Raw genomic sequence first — 27,949 nt, 5'->3', positions numbered from 1 at the left:
TATACAAACTCACAATATCATCCGCTTGCACCTACAAACTGAAAGAGTAACCGAGACACAGAGGTGCAGGTCAGTAAATGGGATTTTGACTAAACTAGCAAAAAGATGAATTTGTGAAAAAGCAGTGATTGAGTGTGAGCCAGTGTTGCTCACAAGCCAAATTTTAGCAAAAAGACTAGCTGTAAATTTTAAATTCACAAACCAAAAAAAAACTAGGACAATGAGATTGTTCTGGCATCGTCAAAAGTTCGACAGGGCGACCTGAACGGGCAAGAAACTGTAATGTTCCTGACGAGTCACCATGGTCACCAGAGGAAAGAAAAGAGAGAAAGAAGTAGGATGAGCGTCAAAAAGGAAAAAAGGGAATGAAAAGCATAAACGAAAAAGGGATGTAAGGAAGCTTCTAAAACCCTATGCACGTATCACGAGCATCATCATTCTTGCCTTAATACTGGTGAATAACCATGAAACATCATCATTCTTGATTGAATACTGGTGAATAACCATGAAACATCATCATTCTTGCCTTAATACTGGTGAACAACCATGAAACATCATCATTCTTGCCTGAATACTGGTGAATAACCATGAAACATCATCATTCTGGCCTAAATACTGGTAAATAACCATGAAACATCATCATTCTTGCCTAAATACTGGTGAATAACGTTGAAACTCGGAACTACAGCAAATAAAATATAACCTAGATCAAGTTGTTCGATCGCCGACTTGTGTAAACAGTTACCTACAATTGTTCTCAGACCGTAAACGGTAAAAGATATGCATCAGCACAGATAAATTTCCTAGATTGTGAGTGGCCGGGGGTAGAGCCATGGTAAATACACAGCAAACAATTTCCAATGGCATGTGAATTTACATTGATGCTGGGGTAAACTTCAGGACAAAAATCTATACCCACAATGTAGCTCTATAGAAGAAGAAAAAAAACTCAGAAAATCTTGTAAATTAAGAGTGCAATAGCAGTCCGAGGAATCCACGTGGTGCGCAACAAAAGGTCACGTGATGAATTGCTCAACAACCAGCGTGTGCAGCGCCACATCAGTGAGGATCACTATCCGTAATGTGATTATCATTGCTGCTCGCACAAGTACACTGGAAAGCCCCTAAAGATAGGAAGCCACTCTCCAAATAATCAAATAAAAAAAGTTTTCTAGGTAAAGAATTACTAGTAGGTATTTATGGGTAATACGTCTCACCACTACCAAGAAAAAACTCAATTGCCTGCCTTGCGTTGACCCTACAATACCGAATTTAAGTAGTTTGGCCTGTCACATGCTACCATGTCAACGAGCGGAGCTTCACGGCACACACTGGCAAATCCATCACCACGTGTAGAAGACCTGAGCAGCGCATACAGGAGATTAGGGACCATCGTCACACAAAAAAACACTGCTTGGTAATGCCGTGACTGGCATTCCGGCAACGATATATGTAGGATATTGATGCAGGCTGACACACTACAGTCCATTTCAAAACTATAGACGCGTACCTAGGCAAAAACCGTTATGCCAGCATCTATACCACATAAAATCTGTGATCACTTTGTGCATAAATTTTTCCAAATTGGGCGTCTGTTATCCAATCCTTTAGAAACTATATGAGAGTAATTGTGGAGCGATCCTGAGCAATATTCCGAAAACTATTCTCAAAAAGTTCCAGCCAGATTTGAAATATTTCAAAAACCCTATGCGTCTATATGTAGGACTCAGTGAGCAGTCACGTCTCGATGACCGATCACGATCCCCGTGACCAATCATACAGTCACAAATCCCCGAAGAGCAGTCATAAAGTCACACACCAGTTTGAATCCCGATGACCAGTCACAAACTGCCGCGACTTTCTCTGTGAACGGTCACAGGATCCACGTCAAAATATTACGACTCAACTGTAGGCATTCACGCGTTCAGCATACTTTTTTCCTTCACAGAAGTGAGCAAGAAAGATTTCGATCAACTCTCGATCTCCTCGTAGTTTACTTGTAGCTCGAGTCTGGTGTGTGTGGGCTCCTCTCCAAAACGAAGGGTGGTCGAAAATCTTGCAGGCTTCAGATAGAATCTCTTTTGAGAGGACGTTCTGGCTAGTAGGTTGTGCTATTCATCATATTTGAAGAACAAACTTCGTCGAGTCGTTCAGAAAAGCTATTTCGGAATATTTTCAGTCATGTAATTTTTGCATGCCGATCTTGCTAGAGCAGAGACTGACTTCAACTGATCCAGCATGCAAGCAGCACTCGATTTGTGTTTTTGGAGAGGATGGGTGACAAGATTACGGAGTCAGAAGTGGACATCGTCGACGATGCAGAGACGAAAATATAATGAAGATGGAAATGAAAATATGTTCATTTCCAAGAAGGTACTGAGTACATCAAGCACCTTCGTGTGTGTAGCTCTGTCTTTCTTGTGGAAGACTCCACAGAAAAACAATGTCCAGCTTGTTGAAACTGAAACTGCCTCTCAGTTGAAGTCGTTCAGGAAGACATCTATTCAAGACATCATTGATCCATTCTCAAGGACCATCGTAAGAAATTAAATCAAGTCATGTTTATCGATAAGAATGGCGAACTAGACCAGAGAAGTGTGAGTGTCTTGTTTTGACTGCAGGAAACTGTATTTCAATATTGTGGCTCAACGTAGTGCTTACGCAGTTTACTGCTTCGAACACATCTTCATTTCTACTCCCAAAATAACTCTGTAAAATTTATTGATGCAACATTATGCATCATGGTCTTTCTCGTTGTGCTGCTATAACGTGTATAAGTACATGCATACGAGTACTGTGTACCGTTTACTGTCTCCTTGTCAGTGTTTTTGGGCGATCCTCCACACCTTCATTTGTCTTCCAATTATTAATTTTATAGAAATATTCACTCACTTCAACTTCTTTTGATTGCTGGTGCGAATGTAGCCTGCGATGCCTGCTTGTTAGTGAGAGTGCACCAGACATGCTGCTATAACGTGTATAAGTACATGCATACGAGTACTGTGTACCGTTTACTGTCTCCTTGTCAGTGTTTTTGGGCGATCCTCCACACCTTCATTTGTCTTCCAATTATTAATTTTATAGAAATATTCACTCACTTCAACTTCTTTTGATTGCTGGTGCGAATGTAGCCTGCGATGCCTGCTTGTTAGTGAGAGTGCACCAGACATGTATCGATATGTATGTCTGACGAGATGTTCTTGAACAAGCATGCTGCTTTGCTTAGATAAGGTTTAGAATTGGGTGCTCAATGGCCTGGAGGAATTAATCATGTTTGCGATCAGTATCACCAAGAGTACGGTTCTTCCGTCTACGCATCTCTTCTTGGCTTGTGGATTGGTTGAAAAGAGATAAATTAATAATGCAGAAGTACTTGTGTCCAAGTGTCGTCGTGAAAACAAGTTCTACCTCCGTAACTTTGTCAGCAAGGTCACGTGAATCTAGCTGGTAGTCCCGCTGCCTATTTGTGTGTGTGTGTGTGTGTGTGTGTGTGTGTGTGTGTGTGTGTGTGTGTGTGTGTGTGTATGTGCGTGTGAGTAAGTGTGCGTGCGCATGTGTGAGTGTGTGTGTGTGTGTGTGTGTGTGTGTGTGTGTGTGTGCGTGAGAAAGAGAGTGTGTGTGTGTGTGTGTGTGTGTGTGTGAGAGAGAGAGAGAGAGAGAGAGAGAGAGAGAGAGAGAGAGAGAGAGAGAGAATGTGTGTGTATGAGATTTAGAGAATGTGTGTGTGTGTGTGTTTGTGTGTGCGTGCGTGGATGTGTGTGGATGTGTGTGTGTGTGTGTGGATGTGTGTGTGTGTGGATGTGTGTGTGTGGATGTGTGTGTGTGGATGTGTGTGTGTCTCAAACTCTCTCTTCTACTCCCCCCCCCCCCCCCCTGTCTCGGGGGCGGCGTGGCCAAGCATTTGGCAGCTGTACACCAGGCCAGGTGTGTGTGTGTGTGTGTGTGTGTGTGGATGTGTGTGTGTGTGTGTGTGTGTGTGTGTGTGTGTGTGTGTCTCAAACTCTCTCTCTCTTCTACTCTCCTCCTGTCTCGGGGGCGGCGTGGCTAAGCATTTGGCAGCTGTACACCAGGCCAGGTGTGTGTGTGTGTGATGTAGAGAATGAATGACATATGTGCGTGTGTGTGTGTGAGAGAGAGAGATTTAGAGAATGATTGTGTGTGTGTGTGTGTGCGCGCGTGTGAGTGTATGTGAGAAAAGGGAGAGAGTGTGGGTGTATGTGTGTGTAATGGTTTGGGCATGTGTGGTCCCCAGGTCTATTCTATGTCATTCACGCTGGAACTGCTGCTGCATAGCCCCAAGTCTGAAGACTTGGCAACTTCACGCCTGCACCTGACTCTTGCACTATGATACCCGTCGCCTATGATACCCCTCAGAATTTCCCACCTTGCTCCCTCTTATGTTCAGGCTGCCCGTTTAGGAGCCATCAGTAACCTGACGATCGTAGTAATACGTGAAACTCAGAGTTGTGACAAAGCCTCCAATCTCTCTTGTAATACAGAAATACCTATATTCTGCCTGTGACTACTCACAGAGAAAGAGTGGTCACAACTGTACATTCCGCATGTAACTGTTCGCATGGAATTATAGTGGTCACAACTGCATTCTGTGACCACTCATAGGGAATTATAGTTTCCACAACAAATCCTGCAGTACGAAGCACCCTGCGAGCAGTCACGAACTGTGTACTTTTCACATGTACATGTATGGTGATTTGTGACTGGTCATGGGGCATTGTGACTGGTAAACTAATTTGTGACTGGTCATGGGGGGTTTGTGACTGTTTGACTGGTCACGGGGACCGTGATTGGTCACGGGGCCTTGACTGGTCACTGAGTCCTACATATAGTTTTGAAATGCACTGTAGAGCATACACTGTGCTGTATGCAGTGTGAGAATTTCGCTTGTGCTCAATGTTGGGAGAAATAACGATTAGCATTGCCGCAACTGTGAGCATTAATTTTAGGTGAATAATATGGTGGTAAAGACACACCTGGCAATATGGCGGTAAATACATGCCTGCCCACACACGCTCTCTAGGCTGCAAAGTTCTGGCATTGATTTTAGTTTAATTTTTTTAAACTTTAGTGCTGCAATTAAAACATTCTATGCCACCCGGAACTGACCAAGGAAACAGGAAAGCTTCCTCGGATACGGGAATACCAGGCTAGAATATAGCAGGCAGTGTACCCGACACTGACTCTGTACTTCAGTGGTCGCTATGGTGGCACTGAGCAGAGCAAGCACAGCAATGTGTTCCCGTTTGTAGAAGACAAGAAGCCCGTGCCGAATTTGTATTTGTATCTATTCAACAGTTCCTGGCTCGTCAAACGACTGCCAACAAGAAACGGATGTGAAACGAAGGGCGATAGCCAACCATGGCAACTACTATAGTATGCGAGACGCTACAAAAACATAAAAGGTATGGATGCACACTCTCACCTGTTCAGTCATCCAGAACAGTTACACACACGGTGATAGTATCACGGCCGCCACACAACTCCTTCAGCTTGGATACCTCCTGGTCATGGTTGGCGCGGAACGACTTCCTGCCAACTTTATAGAAGAGGATGGGCCTGAGGACACGATCCTCTAGAATTGGGAGAATGCAGGCCGACTGAGCGCAAGTGACCGTGTACTCCACATCTGGCTCTTCGTCCTCGCAGAACACTTTGATTGTCAGTGTCACGCTGGGCTCAGTCCCGGCACGTAAGCTGCTGCTGGCCATTGAATGCGGTGTGCTGAAGCAACAGGGATCCTGAGGATGCTTGGACGCCAGCTCCTGCCGCATCAGCTTACTGCGCATCTCCCGAAGCGACGACGAGAGCATGCCCATGAAGCGCTGGTAATGAAACCCGAGCAAGGAGTCAGGCAGTGTTACATCACTCACTGGCGCGCGTTCACTCGCAGAATCCTGGTCCCTCTGAGGTTTCCGGCTTGCAATCAGAAAGTCGGAAATTTTCTTATCCGGATTGTCCTCAATTTCAACCAAGCTATTCTGCAGCGTGTCGAGCAAAGCCTCAAGTTTGGAAACGGACAATGCCAGGTCATCGGATTCACTCAGAATGTGTTCCAGGCTCTCCTTAATCACTTGCTTGTCGTGCGGGAGCAATGGCTGCTTCAGAATCGGCGGAACATGCCGGAAGTCACTGCTTAGAAGATGTTTCTCCAAGTGCAAGATCAAGGTGGGGAGATTCTGTAGGAAGACGACTCCACCGAAGCGCTTCAGGTGCGGAGTGTACTGGAGCCCGTCTTTGTCAAGTTTGTGCTGCAAGTAGGCATCCAGCAGGCGCCCCTCAAACACCTTATCCTCCGGCGGATGATTGCGTTTCAAGTTGCGCACCAGTTGACGGAGGTCGAAGAGAGCACCCTCCACCTGCGACCGGTCCAGGTTGTGAAGGATCTGCTCAATCTGCATATCCTGAACTGCCGAGATCGGAACGTTCACCATGGGAGCTGGAGCGCGGACAAAGGCATCCTCGTCAAGGAACCGGAATTCCAGAGTGCCGATGTACAACGGCCAGTCGATCTTGCGCATTTTACTGATGAAGAGCATTGCCACCTGGATCTCCATGGCTTCCACGTCGATGTTCAAGTGGCGGACGCCCTGGCTTTGAATAGGACAGCAGTGCACGGCAAGTAGCTGGTTCATGGCACTGTTGCTAATCTGCAGCAGCTCAGCACCGCCGTGGGTGATAACATCCTCTGGCGCCACGCTGTCGGCATGTAAACTCTGCTGCAGGTACTGTATGAATGCAGAGTTGCCGGCCTGCAGTTCCAAGGACTGGCGCTCACAGAGAGTGTACAGCTGCATCTGCCAGGACAGCACCTCGCCAATCAGACTACTCAGAATGGAGCTGTGCCGCTTCGGACTCGGGACGACAATCTCGCTCAGCGGTGTTTCGTTGTTCAGAGTCCACCTGCTGTGCAGTTTAAAGCATCCAGACATCACAGTACACAAGTTACTTGTCAGCAGAGCAAAGTCCTCCTTTGCTTGGCGAAACGTTGCATCAAAGTCTGGACAATTCGTGAACAGAAGTGAATACTGGTCGATGGCAGATTTCACTGTCAGCCGGTTTGCCATGATGGCTTCGAGTGGAAAGAGTTGCGACAGGTACTTGTGGATGTACACAAACAATTTCATGATACTCTTGATGTGTTTGACCATCGCGAGGCGTGGGTAGTACGCCAGGACGTGGGCAAGGACTGGGCGAGCGCAGCTTGTTGTGTACCAAACGTCCAGCCGCGCATTGTACTGCGTTGTCAGCCTATTCCAGTGCAGCTCGGCAAAGTCCTTGTCCACCGCTGCCACGAAGGCTTCATTGAGCTCGGCACAGTGCTTGCGCAAAGTCGGTTCTACAATGCCAGTCCGGAACTGGGTTTCTGCTCGGTTCAACTCGGCCATAGTTCGGTAGGAGCGTTTAAACGCCACAGTGCCATCGCTTGCGGATTTCATCATCAGCTTGAGTGATGTGAGCAGCATACCCTTTGTGCTAAAGTGTGACATGTTGACATCGCCACGCTCCAGAATTCTGAACAGTACCTTGACCTTATCGATGCATTTCGTCAGTGCAAGCTGACGCCAATCACGTGTGTCTTCCTGACCGATGCCACTGACATCACAAACAAGACTCTGATCAGCCAGCGCGGCATCGGTGAACAACAGCAGATTCCAACAGAGGGCGATGCACACGTGGAGTGCACACAGGACGTTGGCCAGGAACGTGAGACAGGGTGGCTGCGTGGACTCTTCGTACACCAGCATGGGCCAGTGGTCTTCTGACCGCTCACCTAAGACACAGGTCTGGAAGAAATGATCAATGATGCTGCTGTAGCTATCATTGCAGCGCAGAGGCTTTCCACGGCCTGATAGCGATCCAATGATCAGTGTACCGGTGAATGATGCCGGCTCACACAGGCACGTGTAGAGGTGACTTTCAGGGCCCATGGCAAGTATTGCCACCAGTGTGGAGACAAACACATCGCGCAGGTAGTCTTCCTCAGTGTGAAGCAGATGACTGAAGGCAGGCGGCATCGAGGCAGGCTCATCGAGAAGAAGTTTCAGAGCATGCGCAAGTGCAGGGCTGGCTGATGATGATAATCCTGCAGAGAGCAAGCCGCGGAGGCCGTCGTTGCCTATCATGTAGTGACTGTAAAAACCTGTCCACAGCACACACGCTTCTTTGACTCCCCTATCGGCCGGGGTCAAGAGAAACCAGTTGAGAACGGCTGCAGCTGGCTTGGACTTCTCTTGACCGCGGAGACGCTGACAAAGATTGCCAAACACAGCTCGCAGGGTCGGCTGGCTGGCGATCACGGTCACAGAGTCTTCAGATTTGCCCGCTGAGGACAGATTCAAGTTGGTCTGCAGTGGTGCGAGGTCGCTACTTGTCTTCCGGAGCTCCGACGCCCAGACTTCTGGGCAAGAAGCAAGCCCTCTCGCCAAACAATAACACTTCACCCTGGACAGTACCTCCCAACAAAAGCTAGCCTTCTGGATGGAATTCAGCTTAGAGTAGAAGCTGTTTAGGCATGCGAGGGATGCTGGTGGTAGTGTATTGCTCTGAATCAATTCTGCAATGCGCTTTGCTGCCAGCTCAGTTGCCACGTGCGTCTTGGCGTTTCTATGCAGCCTCTGCATATAGCGCCGTTCGTCGCCTCGTGGCGAGGGCAGCTCAACGATGGCCTTATTCTCCATAGCAGAGTTGATATGGTACTCAAGGGCATCCATGTTGGGCGCAGTCAGGTTTCGCTGCCAAGCGCACGCCAGCTCATAATAGGCGCTGCCCAAGGGAGGAAACGGTGTGCGGTCAGCCCTCCCGGATGGAACGTAGTGCGGCACGGCGCTCAAATCTCTCATGATGAGCTGCGGCTCCAGGATTCGATTCACAGTGCTCTCGATGACCTCGCGTACCTGGTAGGTAGCCTTTTCCAGGGCCACCCGTTGCGGAGGGGATACCAAGTCACGTGTTACTCTCTGCTCAAGACCATGTAAAAGTCCAGCAGACAAGTAAGTTGGGATGCAGAAGGCACTGGATTCATCTTGTCGCCAGCGCCCGTGTACACACAGAAGCAACAGCTGGAAGTCGTGCTCAGCTTTGAACGAGTCGATCGTCACGTACGATTTCGACTCTAGCCTTCTGACGAGCCACTCAGCACAGCAGAGCTTGAGCTGGACAGCCTCGCTGGCCAGACAGTCACTGCGTCCTTCAGCAGTTCCGATTTCCAGCAGGCAGTTGAAGACCTGAGAGAGCTGGAGATCTGGCGAATCGTGTTCCGATGGCTCCTTCGCCGACAGGTCTCCTTTCGGCACTAGCTTACGCAGGATCTCTAAGACTCGAATAGCAGGTGTCCTTGTCAAGCAACTCAGAATGAGCTCGACCGACGCCATCAACTTCAACCTCCTGGACATCTGCTGGGCAACATTTGCCACTGTTTTGAACAGCACCGAACCATGCTTGGAGGCAATGGACTCGGGCTCCTGAAACGGCCAGTATTGCATTATGTAATTGCTTGATGCTTTCCACAATAGCAACTGTTGTATTAGTTCTTTCGGGTCGCAATCAGGTGGCGATAAGTGCAGGGTCTGACAAAGAGACTCCCACAGCTGCTCCACCAGTCTGGTCGCCAGTTGATCTACCAGGTCTTGCCGCTTTGTGCACAGCTTGAGCATGCTCAGGGCGGATTGGTGGTGCGTGCTGGGGGAGAGCTGAAGCAGCGCGACCACACCATTCAGCAGTGACAAAATGAGAGCACGCTCTTCTCTGAGCAGCACGTGGACGAATGAGAACATGTCTGTCTCAATGTCCAGCTGAGTGCCTTCAGCAAAGCAAAGCCGCACAAAGTGCATTGCAATTGGGACCGTCGCCGACGTTGATGTCCGCCAGCCAAGTGCAAACTGTATGTAGTCAGGTACGCAGAGGTCTACGAAGTCCTTCTCTCTGAGCAAATCACCGAGGACAACATCCCGGTCCAGTGCTAAATGTACCATATTAGGATTCAGCTGTTGGACGTCGAGGCCGATGTTCTCCAGGCGTGTGGTGAACTCATCAAAGAACGGCGTATGATACTCGTGCCTTTCCAGATCAACCAGACGACCATCTTGCGACCCGGCGACACGCGTTGATGCCACGGGCAGCAGCAGCTTCCTGACAAGGTCTGGATTGGTCCGTAACACCGGTAGCAGGTTGCACACGTTGTATTTGCTCAAAGTAGCCAGCAAGATGGTTTGCATCAGATCCTTGGTCACAGCCTCAATCTCTGCAAATAGACAATCGACCAGGCTGCAGTTCAGATCTTGGAGGATTATGGTGTTTGATGTCTTCTCCATCCATCCTGTACCTTCCTTGGTCATCCATGTGAGTAGTGCGCTGGAAAGCCAGTCAAATAGCCCGGGTATCCTTTGCAGCAGTAACACGACTACCTCCACCCTGGAGGGATGTGTTGACGGATGTCGGCGGGATAGAGGGCTGAGCAGTGGCAGGAACCGATACGGAAAACTAGTATCACGTTGGAGAGAGCTGGTGCTGCCGATGTACGAGAGACGTCGGCAAAACTCCTCGCTGAAGAGCGCGGCGTGCTGCTGGAGACGAGGTCGAAGCTCCCTTTCAAGGTCAAGTCTTTCCTGCGGAGATCTTGCCCGCGACCAGCTTGTGTAACAGAAGAAATCAGTGGCGCTAATAGGGCAGAAATGCGACAAGCTATCTATCGAGATAAAGTGCGATTGCCAGCCATGCAGGACAGGTGCAGATATGCTTTTGCAATGCGGACTCTGCAGGAATGAGTGCAGCAGTATAGCATAAACCTTGGTGTGGGCAGCGTGGCCATGCCGAGGGTTCGGTGTATCCGCATCACTGATCTGTTTCTCGATGAGTCGCTTCAACGGACCAACGGCAGCCATCTCGTGTGGTTGCGAAATATCCACAGTGACCACCAGGCATCTGCACTGGGCTGCGCCGAGCTCTTTCACAGCCTGCTCAGCCTCAAAGAAGTGCTGGAAGTCATTGAACGACTGAATCTCAGTACAAGCTGCAAGCTCCTGACCAAGACACACTTCCTTGGCAGCAGCCGAGGAAAGACGGTTTACGTCGGAGGAGAGAGACTTAGTCAGCAGCATCACTCTGGACCTTTTCTGTTCAGCCTGGCATTTGCGCAGAGAACGCTCCAAGACGCCACGCAGGGTGAAGGCGTTCTGCCGACAGCTCAAGTAGAATTGATGGTACGTGGCTGGTGGTGATAGCAGGCCATGCACCGTTATGTACGACTCCATGGGCATCAGCTGGAAGTAGCGGGCGATGACGTCACGCGTTGCCGTAATGGTCACCGCTGGGTCAGTGTTGCCTTGCGAGATCAGTCGACTGAGCTCAAACTTGCGCTCAGAATTACACATTACCAGGTCCAGAAGGTGGAGGAACATAGTACCGCTGAAAGCCACATCCTGCCCACAGCCAACAAAGTATCTCTCGTGGATCTGATTCAAGAACACCTCACACTGAGTCTGGATGTCTCGCAGGAGACTTGGTGAGGCAGCATTTCTCAAGACATACTGCCAGCCATGGTACGGATGAATGCTCAGCTTCGAAAACCTGCTGAGGAATGGCGTGCGCTCAGCCTCCACCAGAGACCGGCTCAACACGAGGATACACCGGAACTTTGGGTGCACTCGACATGGTAATGTACTGTCTCCCATGGCGATGCTTGAAAAAGCACACTGCTCGTTATCCAGAGTGATGGTTTGAAAGGCTTGGTTGAAGAGCTCATACAGGTAGCCATGCAGCCTGGGGGAGTTGACAATCACAACTGTGCACGGCTGGTTGAGAAACTGACGCAGCTGAGCCAGAATGCTCGCGCACTGCACATCGCTACTCTCCTGCACTTGGCCGCAGTGCTGAAAGAGATGTGTCTGGCCAGGCTCCGCGGAGACCACTCCCAGCCGGAATAGCATGTCAACTGTATTGAAGTCACAGCCATAGTCGTCAACCAGGAGAAGGAAACGTGGCACCATTGCACTCGTGTTGAGATAGTGTAGCTTTCCTTCTTCATGTGCGATTTGCAGCTGGTATCTCATGCGCAGAAGGATTTCAATAGGGTTCTTGAACTGAGATTCCTGAGCACATTCAGGAAAGCTAGGTAGTGACTTATGGATCTTCTCGAAGAAGGTGCTGACGACCCATCTGACATCTTTTTCGCAGCGGCCTCCAAACGTTTCCTCAATACCTTGAAGTACATGATCCTGCTGGATGTTTATGACATTGACCCTGTGCACTCCTTCTGCATATCGACGGAAGAATCGCAAAAGGGCAATGAGATCTCGTTGATGATACCAGCGTGGAAACCTCTTCGCAACAGAACGGTAGCCTTCACAAAGGCCATGCAGAAAGCGAGTAGTGTTGTCGGCTTCACCATCGTCTGGCAAACCAAGACACCCATAGGCCAGACTGATCAGGTCATCGCTGTCTGCACGCGAGCGGAACACCGTCAGCATGCGGTTAGTGTTGGCAGCATCAAACCAGTGGTTGGACATCGTCACGAATGAGACCTCAGGCTCGTCAAGGTACGGGTGAAGCACTTTCATCACCATGCGATTTTGCCTTACATTAAGCAAGCCTGCCTCGTCAATAAACACAGTAACCTTGGGTCGCTTGTCTGTGAGCAGTGCTGTGTATGCAGGTAGCTTCTGCTTATCATAGAAGCGTTGTCGCTTGATAGCAACATTGAACAACCTCTGTATCTGATCTGTGCTTGACTCCGGAGAACACTGACAGAAGAAAGGATCGACTGCACCAAACTGCTGACAAAACTTCTTTGTGGACCCACGTTCTCCGCACAGGTTCTGTCGAACAATTTGATACGCAAGCGTCTTGGAAGAGCCAGGCTCACCGATGATGCCCAGTGGAATACGTTGCTGAATACACGCTACCATGCAGAAGATGTTCTCCTGCAGTGCGGGTGTCAGAGCGACTCCATCCGGAATGTAGAAGTTCTCATGCGTCACTGCCTTCTTGATCTCTGTCTCAAGTGCTCTCTTCAGGGAGTTTGATGCAAAGCCTGTTCGTGGATACCCTTTTTGAACTTTCTTAGTAACATACTCATCCAGCAAGTTCCGGGAGGCATTGGGGTACTTATCTGTTGGTATGGTGGGTAGTCGAACATAAAATACCAGTGCAATGGACACCGGGATGCAGCGAAGAAGCAGTGAGTTGACATCAATTTCTCTTCTCGTCTCCATCAGCTCATTGATAGCCAGATTCCACAGATGCGGGATGAGCTTGAAGACACGTTGCACATCACGCTGACTGACAAAGCACCTGGTGACGTTCTCCTGACAGAAACAGTACGAGTGATAGAGGAACTTGCTGAGGATCATCAGCACGTCATCGTTGAACTCATTCCGGGCATTGACATGCTGCAACTCTGGGCTGTCTTTCAAGAATTCTATCTTGCACGCAGTGTACTCCTCTAGCTCCTCAGGCTCTCTCAAACTGAAGTACTTCCATTGATGGAGGCTCATGATCTTAGGTAGGCCACGAACATTATACACCTGTCCCATTTCATCATCCCATTCCTTCATAGTGTCTGGTGAGTCGTGCGGGTCAAACGTGAAGTAGTTCATATTCCATCGTCTTTCTTTCGTTCCAAACGGATTGACAGCGGCCACAAAGAACAGCTGCTTGGAACTTTCCGGAAACATGGCGCCGCCGAATGTATTGTCAAACATGATCTCCTTGAACGAATCGATGTACTTGGATGTGTTGAACTCATCGAAGAACACAATGATAACATGCCCAGGGGTGCTCCTAGCCAGTGTTAACACTTCGTCAAGAAACCTTTTGATTTCGGACTTCAGAAGGCCTGGGTGAACAAGCATCTTTCTGAAAAGATTCTTTGGCCGCGTGGCAACTAGCTCGCGCAATAGCTTCTCGCTTTCGGCATCTGTGAGGCTGTCGACTGCCAGCAGTCTCCTGAAATCAGTGTTGACATCCAGGACACTGATATCCGTGATGCAAGACTGCAGGCCTAGCTGTAAGAGATGCTTGGCAGTGGGCCGTAGCTCATCCTTTAGTAAGGCAAGAAATTCTGACCAAACCCACGGCAGGCGCTCAAAATTGACCGAATGAAGCTTTACATCTTGTCCGAGTATGATGCTGCTTGGTTCTTCATCTGCTGGCTGACCTAACCGGGGAAACTTGCACTGTCCCTCATCGCCGAGAGTGTCCCAGTGCTGTGGGTTGAAGATGATAGACTTGAGAAGCTGAAGGGCCATTTTAAACCTCTGCAATTCGGTCCTCTTCTCAATCGCATGCGCGGACAACTTTGAGTACATCTGCAGCAGGTATGTTTTCCCTGCACCCGTTTCACTCTCAAGCACAAGCGGTCGACCGAGCCTCTGTCGTTCATGAATGAGGAAGAGCTTGAAAGCAAAGTCTGCAGTCAAGACAAATTCATGCTGCTTGATCAACATGTCGACTTCGCCATCTTCAATACCAAACATCCAGCTGAGAAGACCCAGCTGATAGTTGCGACTCTGCGAAATCGGATAAGGGCTCCATTGACGATCCGGCTCATCCTCATACGTACTCCTGATGACAGCCATCTTGTAAACGTCTGCCTGAGCAGCAGATGATGCCATCACGGAAAAGGGATCGCACACCAGGAAGCCCTGTGGGCAGCGCTGGAAAACACACTGCAGATCACGACTAGACATAAAGATGGCCTCCTTGATGAGAAGCGCCACGATCGCCGAGGTCAGCCGAGGGTATGAACGGGCCAGGCTCGGCAAATCAGTTCGTGTAACAATAAACTTCCACTTCACGTACAGATACTGCAGCAACAAGATCTCTTCCAGCCGTGTCTTCTCTCTCTCATCGTCCAAGCTGAGCAGCTGGTGTATCAGCGCACTGCACTCGCTATCGCTTGGTTGGGTATCGTCATCCAGGTCAATAAGGCCGGTGTCCGTGGCCTTGAAGAATCGGTCCAGCAGCCGTGCCAATTTCCGCTGTTCTTCCTGCAGAATGATCTTCCTCAGCTTGAAGTTGATTGGACAGCTGGATGTTGCAACGCTCAGGAACGGCAACACTTCTGAAATGGCCCTGAGGTCGTGTTGGTGTCCATTTTCAGCTTCCAGGATGTCTTCTTGGACTTCGACAAACCATTTCCACGTTTTGTTGCTACTTGTTGCCACTGCAAAAACCTTCTTTTTGTTTTGTGCTCGAATCGCACCGCACCAGAGCAGCTCAAAGAAGACGCGGTTGATGAGGACAACGTCAGCATTGGACGGAATACGTAGATGCAGATTGCGGTCTCTCTGCAGGTTGCCTTTCTGGTACTCTGCAACAAGCAACTGGCAAGCGTCGTCGGCACCGTCCAGCTGGGCCAGGTCGACGACAACAGGCGGCTGGCTGTCGTCTACCTCACACTTCTCCTTTGTCCAAAATGATTTTCCGGCACCTGCTGGTCCACACACGGGGATTATCTTTAGATTGAATCTGTTGTCACCATTAGCTAGATTGCCGCACGATATGAAGCACGATTGGAGGCTGGAGAACGGTGCAGATGACAGAGCTTTGCGCTTGACTCCGCTCACCTCCGGCCAAGCTTGGGCGAAGACTTTCCTGTAGCACAGGTAGATCAAGGTGATGTTGGAGAGCCGCTTCCCCAGTTCGAGCTGAAGTTCCAGGAGTGTGGAGCGACAACTGCCGCTGAGCATGTCAATACCACACATGGCGAATCGCGCTCCGGTGCTTTCAGCTGCTCTGCAAAAGCTCCGTAAATCGTCCTGAGACGTCAGCGGGGTGCAGAACAGGAACTGGGCACGGCTGAGAGTAGTGCCACGGAACTCTTCGCACAGTAGAGAGGACAGCGCCAGCGCACTATCTCGATCTGAATTACAGCCCTCGACTGTATAGAGAGTCTGCCTCACTTGTTTCGTATGGTGGACACCAGGCAATGAAGCAGCAGCAGGTGACGCAGACTTCAGCTGAACAACTTGTGACAGCAATAATCCCAGCTGCTCCAATGGATCCGGCCCTCCGGCCTCGCTGCTCTCCAAAGCGTCCCGGATTGTGGTGCAAGTTAGTGAGCCGGCGTTTGGCACAGCCAGTGGGACTGTAGACAGGACGTGCCAGAGCAGACTTGATACAAGACAACGCACTTCTTTGGCAGACACGTTAGCATCACTGCACCGGGCGACGAGTCTAGCCATGGAGCCTATGCTGTAGTTGGAAAACATGTTGAGCACGGGACACTTCTCCTTCGCCAGTGGAAGCCTCGCTTTCCATTGTGTCAGCTCCTCGGTGTACTGCAACAAGAGAGTTTCTAGACATGATTGAGAAATTGGCACCGGGACATCTTCGACTTTCTTCAGGAAGGCAAAGTGTCCGTTACCTTCGAGCTCCAACACCTTGGCCATCAATTTCTCCAGCAAGCCGAATGAATCTGACAAAGTCGTGGCTATCCGGCTGGTTGGCTCTTCCAAACTTCTTAGGTATGGCAAACAGAGTTGGAACTGCCTGGTTTCCGCCATTGTGTGATGGTCCCGCGCACCGTCCAGTCTTTCAAACTTGCACACGTACTGATAGTGCTCCGAGGTATCCAGGTGAATTTCGACTGTGGCTTTAGAGGGATCACCAAGACCCAACAGAACGCTCTTGGCATCATCGAACGCATTGCTGATCACGGAGTCCAGCAGTCGACGAACTGCAGCCAAGTTGCGGGCCGCTTCGTAAACTGAACGGCTGTCGAATTTGCTGTGCCGAAACTCCTCCAGGACATCGCACGGTGTCAAGTCCAAGAAGAAGGGGCTGACGATGTTCTCAACAGCGTACAGCGACGTCATCAGCTTGTCGGCATGTGGATCACCCTCAAGCCTGATATTCAGCAGCTGAAAACGCTGCCGCAGTGAGCTGCTCATGGTGAAGTGAAGCTCTTTGAAAAAGCCAAAGAGACCACCAAGCAGGTCTTCTTGCACAAGATAGAAGAACTTCAAATGGTGAAGGCTGAATTGCTGTGTCAGCTGCATGAGTTTGTGCGAGCTGGACGAGGCACTGCGCAGAGGAGAGTCGGATGGTGGATCATGCTGATTGCTTTGCCACACCCATGCCTCCAGTACATCGTCAGACTTCTTGCTGCTCAGGCGTAGCGCTTTGATGACACCCTTCACGCCACATGCCCTCCAGGCGCGGTACCACAGCAGGCGGTCCAAGCGCTCTATGCCGCTCACGTTGGCAGAATGTGGTGGCGACTGGCGAAACACTTCGGTTTCATCGTCCAGGCATGCCAGGAAGCTGTCATATCCGGCGGGGCTGCTTGTGACAATGCCATCGATTATACGTGATAGGCATTGGTACTGGGTTAGCGGTGAGAGTAGATTCTCAACCTGTTCAAAGATCTGGGAGAGAATACTTCCGACACTAGAAGTCCAGTCCGGGTAAAGCTCTGCTGGGTACATGGAGAACGTCACATCGGACAGGCGGCTGCATAGCACGCTCTTCTTGATCGTCTCCGTGATGTACTCGTGCGCAGGACAATTGTACTCGACAGAGCCAACAGGGAAGGCTAGTCTCTGCAGGAATTCGGCGTCCACCCTCTGCAGCAGCTGCCTGATGTTGCACAGGTGTTCGGCAGGATTCTGCTTGACGCCTTCAAGCTCCTTCAGGAGTTGCTGGGATCCTTTAGCAGCCTTGAGATGCTGCCAGCTAAGCAGCGCTATGCGTCGCTCACACTGCTGGTCAAGCTGCCGGAAGCTGTCCAGGTTATCAACAGTGTCCAGGTCCAACGCACAGCAGATGGCGCTGAGGTTCTTATTGTGCTGCACGTACTCATCATAGTCGACGCGAGAGTACTCGCCACTGCGGTAGTGAGCAGCTGTCCGCTGGACCCTGGCCTTGTACGCCTGGAATGCTTCCAGTTGAAACGGCATGCTGACGCCACCCTTCTTGTGCACTGCCTCTGCTCGAGTACACATTCTCAGAAGAAGCAGCACAGCATCATTGGGTACATGCTTGATGGCAGGCTCTCTCAGCTGGAATATCGCCATCACTGTGGATGCCATCGCGCCGGCAAAGCCAGACATGCACGGCACGCCATCCATCTGCTCAACAATGGTCTCCAGACGGTCGTGTAGCTCGCACAGTACGTCATCGATGCTGGCGCTGGGGAAACGTTTGCAGGTCTCCAGCAGGCTAGCACAGTAGAAGGACCAGAACATGACCATACAGTTTGTCTCGGTGGTGAACATGTCCAACGGGAAGTCCTTCCTGACGTCGGGATTCTGAAGGTCGTTCAGAGTGTCGATGGCATAAATGATGTGCTCTCGAGTCGTGAGCACTGACTGCAGCGAGAACCTGGGCTGCACGTCTAAGCTGCCTATCAAACAGCTGTCTCTTAGAAACACGGATTCCATGATAGTACTAGCAGTCAACAGCGCTTCGCAGCCTAGTGCCATGTGCAGGTTCTTGATGGTGGCAGCGAGTGACTTCTTTATCGTCTCCGCGTGCTCTGTCCGCTCTAAGAGGTCAACCATCCTGGCAGTTGAGCACCAGCGCAACCGGAATCTGCCAATCTCTTGGCCGTGAACAATGGAAATGGCCATGCAGGTGGATTGCCATCGAGAGTCAGCATCTGCCGAAGACATAGCTGTGATGATGGAGTCCAGAGGATCAGAGTCCAGCTTCGGTGCTTCGTAGAACGTGTCGAACACAATCTTTTGAATGCTCTCCAGGGCCGCTTCCCGGCGTTCGTGGGTCACGCCATCGACACCAGTGTACAGCCGGCGCAGCGTACTGACATTGATAACCCTGTGGTTCAGGCGCAGTAGCCGTGCCAGGTCATCGGGCCCCAGGTAGAGTGAAGCGCACTGCTCCACTTCCTCCTGCACACCATCAGCACTTGTTCTGCCCAGGGCCTTGGAAAGCATCTCTACGACGCTGTTGATCACACGCGGCTTTGGTTTGCTGTAGTGGACCAGGGGCCACACTGCCTTGGCTATCGCCACCACGTCCAGTTCCACGGTGCTGCGACTGAAGTTGAAGATATTCTTCATGATCTCATCTACGGGCAGTTCAGTGGTGAAATTACAGAAGAAATCATTGCGGAAGAAGTCGCACAGGGTATGCATGAAGCAGGTGGGCGGAATGGACAGACTGCGCAGCTTGAGCCGACATGCCACTTGATTCCAACCAAGATCAACGCCGAAAGGACTGCTGTTGACAGATCGCAGGCAGCCCTCCACCAGCATCATGCAGACGAGAAGGAACATATTGTGATGCGAGCAGTTCTCGGCAAGTAGGTTCGTGATCATGGTACGCGTTGGCGAGTACACACACTCGGCGAGTGACCGCAACAGCGGGATATCAGCCAGGATTGTGGACGCAACGTCAGGCCTCAGCGTGGACAGTGCATGCCAGTTCATGTCGGTGACGAGCTCCTTGAACTCGACGGCATCGGCCAGTCCCGAGAACCAGTCAGGATGGGGCAAGCGCAGCAGCACGTGTACACCAATGAGAAACACGTGCAGCCTGGCAGTGCTTGTGTCAATCCGCACAATCGCTCTGGCTTCTACGTTGGAAATCAGAGCGTAACAGAGAGACATGAATCTCTTGGTCTCCTGGCACAGCTTGCGGACACCGGCGAGACCAAACGACCTGCATCGATCTGCAGCAGGGGTGTGGAAATATGCTACAAGACTGCTGAACCAAGCCGGCTGTAGCCACTCGATCAATTTGAACAAGGCGCCTTCCTTGGACAGAAGTTGCGTCATTTCCAGCATTGCTTTCTTCTTCACATCACTGCTCAGGTCAGCCATCAATGTCTACAAATTGGTACAAAAAAAAGCAACAACACAGAGAACAAGAACAATGACATAATGGAAAGCTGCATAGAAAGATCTACCTATGTAGTGCCAATCTGCCCAGAGCTTCAAAATCTGACCAAACCTACAATGACCTCAAATCCATCACAAAGCAGACATGAAGAGGAACGAGCAACTCCAATTGAAGCCACCAAGGGAAACAAAATCATGGATAAACACTCGACCATATGAGAGGGAGACATTCCGTACCTCCACATTGAATGTGGATCTTACTAATTACAGCAACCCAAAATCCAAAAGACAAACAGTGATTTATCCAAAGATAGATAAATAGATGGACCGGTGAACAGGCGAATGGGTGGATGGATGGATGGATGGATGGGTGGATGGATAGATGGGTGGATGGATAAATGGATGGATGGGTGGATGGATGGATGATTGGATGGATGATTGGACGGATGGATGTTTGGATGGATGGATGGACGGATGGATGGATACGTCAGGCGAAATAGCACATCACAGTACATTTGAGATCAGCGGGAAGAAGATGACGACGTCCACTAATTTAGTATCTGTGCACACGAATCTGCTGTGTGTGTGACTCTGTGTGTCAGCTATGACATCAACCCCTGTGGTTCCATGCCTAGCATGTACGTCTGAACCATCCTGCAAAGTTTGAATGACCTAGGTTGAGCGATCGCTCCGCGAAACATACTCTTTGAAATTCTCTTCATAGTATATCTTCCACCGTTGAAATTTCGATTTTCTTGCTGAGAGAGGTGGCTTGCAACCTCGATATGGCTTGTTCCAGGCATGCTTTGGAGCCATCCCCTGTTGAAGTAGTGGCGGGGATCTGCCCTGCAACTGCTACAACAAAAAATGATTCGATCTGAGAAAGGGTGAGACCGCGAATCTCGGTTGAATATTGAGTATTTCAAGCCTTTTCACGACGAAGATGGAGTTCTTTTTGGAGATGGACGTCGCGGCAAAGGACATGGTGTCCGACTTCTGGCGTCTGGTGAAGCCAGGGATCATTTGTCCAGTCAGGTCGGCAGCGTAACCGTCGGTAAGCTTGTGTTTGGATCCCGTTCTGCTCGATGTGGTAGATCACAATCAATTTGATATCGCACAAATTGATCTCAGCATCGTGCGTCCGGTATTTTATATTCAGAAAATCCCAAAGTGTCTCTGTGTGGCCGTCCTATGCCACGAGAAACTCCAATCAGGCTCCTATGTCCTCTGCCTTCATGATTGAATGTCCACTTCGTTTGAACAACGAACACAACAATGACGGCTTTGCAATGAAAAATACAGCTATACTGGAGCTGAAAAAAAGAAGAAAAAAACGTGCTCAGGATGAGACTCGAGTACACGCATACTCTCCCAGTAGGTGAAACGCAAATTTTTGTGAAAAATGCGTGTCGCCGACTGACCAGTAATTTCGCCTGACGTAGATGGATGGATGGATGGATGGATGGGTGCATGAATGGGTGGATGAATGGATGGTTGGATGGATAGAGGTTCGTTCGCCGGATACATGGATACACAGGCGAACGGTAGGCATACAGACATGTGGAGCGACGGAGGAATGACTTACTCCGTTGCTCTCCACCTCACTTGCACTGGCACTGGCTTCATGTACAAGATCATGAACTGGATCTGCAACAACCAGCACAGCATGGGTAACATGCATTACAAATCACTTCTACACCAGCATACAGTCAACTTCGCTAATAATGACTGCGGATATAACGACAATTCACGAATAACGACAGAATTCCCATGCCCAGAGCAATGTGACATCTAACTGTAATACATACAATGAGACTTCGGGTATAACGACACTTCGCGAATAAGGACACTTTTCTGATGCCCCGCCGCCGAGTGTCGTTATACACAAAGTTCACTGTACTCCGTTCAGTAGATGATCAACAAAGAACTGAGGCAAAACACCACCACAGGACTAGATCAGACACGAAAACAAACACACAGGTGAACTCTCTGAAATAGGGTGATACAACTTGGTTCAGTGAAAAGCACACGGTACGTGTGTAGAGATAAAAAGTGCGATATGCACAGTCAATAGTAGAGGCTATATCAGCAGCCACCACAATGGATATCGAACAAGAGATATTTTTCCATAACGAACACTTTCATAGTGATAATTATCGCAACTAACTGATTCTCAAAAACAACGGAAGTCATGATGTGGAAGAGACCATAATGAGTCTACAACATTTATTTTAATTTTTTTTAATTCTTATTTTACCAGGGAATTCCCAACAGGCGTCATCGCCTTTTTACAGGGAACCCTCAGAAAGTCTTGACGGGTGATCGAAATTCAGCAGGTGAATTAGAAAGGCGGTAAGCAGGTGGCATGTTTAGAGGGTTAGCAGGGGTAACCAATAGCATGTTCATATTTCATATTGCTAGGTAACTAATATCAGCGCAACAACATGACGTGTCTGCACATAGAACATCGAGAACACGAGTACTTTCAAACTATTTAAAAACAAGTTGCAACGACTTTTCTAATTGTCCGCAAAAGTTGCAACAAGTACGAATAAGTTATACTAGAACAGCGTGAGTGCAGCGTCAGGGATAGAGGTCACACAGGTATAGAGGTCACATAGGTATAGAGGTCACACAGGTATAGAGGTCACACAGGTATAGAGGTCACATACATTCACTTGCGCAGCAATCCTGACTTGTGCATACAGGAAGACGATGTTACTGCACTCGAACTGTTCCAAAGTTTTTTTCTTCTTAAATTATGTATTAGTGTTCTCAGCTTCTCACTATTCCATGAGCGTACACGTTATGCTGTTGCGCAAATATTAGCTACCAAGCAATACCAAAGATTGTTCAAGCTACGATGTTTGGCTGATCTTTCAAAGAGTACGATGCCTCGGATATCTGATTCGTGCAGTTTGGTAACATCTAGCGCCACCACTCGAGTATACTCATACACATATGCATCGTACGTAAACATACATTACCTTTCGCAGTGCGGCTGATAGATGAAGACGGAACAAGGCCAACTCGCTGCGTTCTCCTGTTCAGCACCATGGCGTGCGGTGGGTAGCGCTCATCTAATAGTAGGAGCGGATCCCCAACATCACCTCCGATTTGTCCTGGATGCTGCTGCGGAGAGGCAATGACAGGTTTAAGCAGCGTGGCAAGATCATCTGCATAGGGCGCAATGGAGCCAAACACACCAATGAATTAACGTATTTACTTCTCTCGTATGCTATCAACAAAGAAACGCCCAAACTCTTTCAAAGTTCTTTAGAATTAAGGTCGATTCATACTTCATTTCGCGTACGGGAAACGCGTCGCGTCACGAAAAAGTTGATCTGAGCTCAATATTTCGCGTACGGAAAGTCATCGAGCGACGGTCGCGACGGCTTTCCCGTAAGCGAAATGAAGTATGAATCGGCCTTTAGGCTGCTTTGGTCCGCGTAGATGTCTCGATACTGTAAAGCGGAGCACCAGCATAATTGATCGTGCTTCGAACCATATCAGCCACATGACGTGTAATGGCCCGGGGAGAAATGAAAACATCAGAGTCGGCAAAGTTTGGGCGGGCGAGTCGAATGGTTGTGGTACGAGGAGACTGTGATGCACCGTTCACCAAATACTCCCATTCAAACCTGCTGTATGTGCATCGCACTGCATTCCAGTGATCCCACAGCATGTAAACATGCAGTAAAATAATCACATTTAGTCCAAAAATGGTCAATTTCGTCGGAGTCAGTTTGATTGCGAAATGTCGAATCGCAGACTCGTCGGCTGAAGATCATTCCTCTCAGTAAACAGGAGACGGTGTGCTGGCCAATAGTGCCGGCCGATGAAGCTACCTAAAGTACTTAGATACTAGCCAAGGGACCTCACGAAAAAAAACAACACCGCCCCACTGCTGACAGAAGCTGGTAGAGTAAAATCTGTCAAGGCAACCACTCGGATAAGGCGACCACCTGTCCCAGAAGACCACTGCAGCCAGGACCAAGGGATGCTCTTTCCAGCCAAATGATCCTGCATAAGGAGACCACCGGCCTGGTTACAGAGAGCACGTTTCGAAGGTCCCTCGAGCGGTCGTCTTAGACGGGTTTCACTGCATTTGAGGGAAGTATTATGTAGATGAGAGACTAGCCAGGTAAGAAAGGCCATCAAATGCAAGCAGTAGCTCACACGAGCAAGAGAACACACCGGTATGCACACTCTCAGTTCAGTTCAGTCCGCAGAAACTTACCCACAATTTCAAAGTCGTGGACAGCGCATTCTGCGCCGCTGCCCTGCCCATCGTGCACGCCAACATCTTGTTTAGCAATGACAGCGTTGCCGCCATCATGTTCAGCATGTTCAGCACAATCGCCATCCTCACCAACAGCTGAGTGATTAGGTGCTACGCCGAACTGGTCTTGATCATCTTGCAATAGAGGTGTGCCATCAGCGTGATCCTCATCGCCAGCTGCCTCCATTGTGTGCCCGCTGAACAACAACTCAACGGGGTCACACTAGTGGGTTGTATTATTACGACTCCCTCGTTCACATCATCCGTTCATCACCTGTTTAGATAGAAGACATGTTGGCACAGAAATGGTTTCGAAATCAACATGGACCACACAGGAGCAGGGCTGTCATCCTTACAGGCGACAAGCTAGCCCCCCCCCTCCCCGATAAAAAAATGCCACCGCGTGCATTACACAGCAGCTGTTGCAAAAAAAAGATTTTCCAGAAGGATTCGTGCTCAGCACCCGGCCTGTATGAGAGCAGCATCCTACCAACTACTTGAAGCCCGATTTTCAGCGATACTTCACATCCCAGCTAGAAAAATGTGAGCAAGTGTATGGCGACGGTCGTGCAGATATTGAACGCAAATCAACTGTGTTGCGGCCATGAGTGTATGTTGTGTTTTCTCACACTTGACTGAGGTAAAGATCGACCTTTGTGCTACTGTGTGTGCTCTCTCTCTCTCTCTCTCTCTCTCTCTCTCTCTCTCTCTCTCTCTCTCAATATGTACAAGTGGGGTTGTTGCTAGTGGCAATCACGACAAATAAATGTTCTTTCTTTTCCAACAAATTATAATGCTCTCACACCCAGCAGACCTTCATCTCCAGCTCATACCACAGTGCTGCTGGCTTTACTCTCCAGATTCTCGACATTTTGCTCCGATTTTGCCGGCAATTTCCGCCCTTTCAATTCTTCGATATTTTGCCGAAAGAATTGCCGGCAGGATCTGTCTGGGCCTAGTGTTCACAGGGTGAGCAGAAGCGGGACCAGAAACGTTCCCATCCAGCTGATATGGACACAGTTTGGCCAGTAGGTACCACTCAGTAGACGTGAAATAAACTTTGCAACATTCTTTTGAATTGAAATGAATACACTCATGTATGGTATGCATGTACAATGTACATGTATGCATGTCTCAAAATATACATGAACAGTGCCGGGTCTTTAGTTCGACACCGGCTGTACACAAACACTAGCATGTACTATGTTTTTTTCGGACGGCTTTTTTATTTTTTTCACCCTCCCTCATTGATTTCATTGGATAATAAACGGGTGACGCGAAACATTGAAAAAAATGGTGTGGCCCTACCGCGATAAAGCGCGAGCCTAAGTGCTCTAGAATCCTCTGTTTTAGACTAATTCGAGGTCGCTTAAACATGTAAATCGGGTGTTCCTCTCGGGGCTGAGTACGCATCTGGTCGAAATTAGTACTTCGAAGTGCCTCCGTGCAAAGCGCAGAGGCATTTTTTTGGAAGCATGGCATGTGTGGCACCATTGGAAAGGTAATGACCTCAGCTACCTAAAAATAGCATCGACCAGGCCACGGGAGGAGATACTTGCGCCTCGAACTCATCCCGAACTGCTGGCACGAGACGCGCATTCAGTTTGTACATGCGAGCTGTGACTGCATTTTGCGCTTTTCAGCGACCGGAACTGAACTCCCTAAGCCTGGGGCTGTGCGTACAGGCCACTAGCCTATTCATGAGCCGAATTTCATTGAACCTGGTGTAACATAAACAATGTACAGTATGTTCATCCACAATGGGGCTATTTCTTGGAAGCCTTCTTTGGAACTGGGTGATTTTCTAGTTGTTTATTTCGTCGCGTCCCAAACGGTCACTTTACTGCGAATAATCTAGTTTACAGAAAAGAAGGACCAAGGAACTACAAGTTACGCTATAGTGTCCACTAACACCACCAGTTACTAAACAATCAGCTCATGCGATAACATTGCACGACACTGACCGACGGTTTTGACGTCTACAACTACCAGGTAACTGGCTACCAGCTCTAGCAAGTCTTGGATGGGCACTCCAACAGCCTTCCGAATTCGAAGGTTCTAAGTTATAATAAATAGGAGGGGAAGGTGGGCGCAACCAAGGCAAGCACGAGCTGAAACCCTCCTATCTTATCATAATAGCTTAGAACCTTCGAAGTTGGAAGGCTGTTGGAGTGCCCCTCCAAGACTTGCTAGAGCTGATAGCCAGTTAGTTGTAGAACGTCAGTACCATCGGTCAGTGTCCTGCAACAATGTTATCACATGAGCTGATTGTTTAGTAACTGGTGGTGCTAGTGGGCACTTTAGCATAACTTGTAGTTCCGTGGTCCTTTTTCTTTTCTATAATTTTATCCTTGGCTCTCCATTTGGGTCCAATCTAGTTTACATTAATAATTCTTCGCAGTAGAGAGACAGCCGGTTTTGTGAGCTGGAGAAGTTATAGAATTTGGGTAAGTACAAGTGGCTACCTAGCAGAAAACAATCTAGGTACTAACTAATTACTTAGGCAGTGACAGGTAACTACTAGTACAGTAAAACCTGTCAAGGCGACCACTCGGATAAGGCGACCACCTGCTAAAGAAGACCACCGGAGCCAGGACCAAGGGATGCTATTTCCAGTCAATTGAACCTGGATAAGGAGACGACCTGGTAACAGAGAACACGTTTTGAAGGTCCCTTGAGCGGTCGTCTTAGACAGGTTTCACTGTATTTCGATAATCGAAACTCGTGCAAGTGTGACTGGTAACATCATTCTGTTAGGCACAGCACGTGAAGTGGCATTTGTGGATTCGATTAGGATCGTGACGGACAAAAGTTACGTTAGGAATGCAATGGGTATCGACACCCAGGGACAGCAGCCACTTACCGAAACGGCCGAATAGAGGCAATGGCAGCGATCGGTTGGTGCACAGCGGGAGTGAAGTCCACTATTATGCGAGTGGGCTGGGCGACACCTTCCTGAACGGAGAAAATACTGCAGAGCTCAAAATGATTGGCCAAGTGAATCACCGCGCACCGGGCTGGCGATAGTCAGCAATATTCCTTGCGCCCTGTGCGCTAGCGGCACACATTCACGTGTAGCACAATGTTCTGGACTTCTGGTACAAGCACAGTAGTCAATGCCAATGGTAGTATCGGTACCATGTCTGATGATACCATGAACATCAAAAACAGAACGATCTGGAGAATCAAGTAACTTACTTGATAGTTGAAGCAATTTTGTGCGGCTTGTTTTTTTTAGGAAAGTTGCAAACAAAGCCATCACGGCCTCATGTCAGTCTGGGAGTGCAGTGCAGTGGCACAGGCTTGTGTTGGGCAAGCAAACTAACGTCTAAACCAGTCAGGCGCAGAAAAAGAATGCTGCTGCTGATCGCGCGAGGTCAAAGTACTCTTGGTACCGGATCCAACATCTGCACCTGTGATCACGCGACTCGTGTACTTCGACCAGAATTTGGCAGAAAGTAGACAGGGGAATGCGAGTTCGTCCCTGTCGACAAGGGAAAGGCCATTCATGAATATCACCGTGATTCCTCCCGGCTATGCATACCGGCATTTACTGAGTGCGTTCGATTACACACTTGAATCGATTCATGAATCCATTCGCATGCATTCAAGTCGTTCGATTTCATGTCATGAGCCCTGGAATCGATTCGGAATCCATTCCCTCTATTCACATGGGGTGATGTGAATAGCGCGAATCGATTCATGAATCGATTCGTGAATCGATTCGCGCGTGTAATCGAACGCACTCACTGAGTACCTGCTGGCTGCGCATGTGACCCTGACAGCACTGTCAGCACTGAGCAGTAGTTACAGTGCCAATCGGAAAAGAACGCCAAACTATTCTGTGGTT

The 27,949-nt window shown here is 49.2% G+C and overlaps 2 protein-coding genes across 2 annotated transcripts in view; one reads left to right on the top strand and one right to left on the bottom strand.

The window, feature by feature from the left end:
- LOC135823884 (uncharacterized) overlaps nt 1-27,949 on the top strand; it is a 189,783-nt gene that overhangs the window by 83,008 nt on the left and 78,826 nt on the right. The window lies entirely within an intron of this gene.
- On the bottom strand, nt 18-27,636 carry LOC135823871 (uncharacterized). Its single transcript, XM_065336729.1, has 6 exons — nt 26,963-27,636; nt 24,058-24,373; nt 22,805-22,993; nt 21,403-21,464; nt 5,441-19,805; nt 18-1,361 (listed from the first exon to the last, which is right to left on the bottom strand). Exons 2-5 carry the CDS (start codon nt 24,284-24,286, stop codon nt 5,445-5,447), a joined length of 14,841 nt encoding a protein of 4,946 aa, XP_065192801.1. The 5' UTR covers nt 24,287-24,373; nt 26,963-27,636; the 3' UTR covers nt 18-1,361; nt 5,441-5,444.

Source organism: Sycon ciliatum, chromosome 8 (genome assembly GCF_964019385.1).
Source record: "Sycon ciliatum chromosome 8, ocSycCili1.1, whole genome shotgun sequence".
Classification (NCBI taxonomy): Eukaryota; Metazoa; Porifera; class Calcarea; order Leucosolenida; family Sycettidae; genus Sycon; species Sycon ciliatum.
The sequence above is the reverse complement of the archived record's forward strand: the minus strand, read 5'-3'. Positions and strand labels throughout refer to the sequence as shown.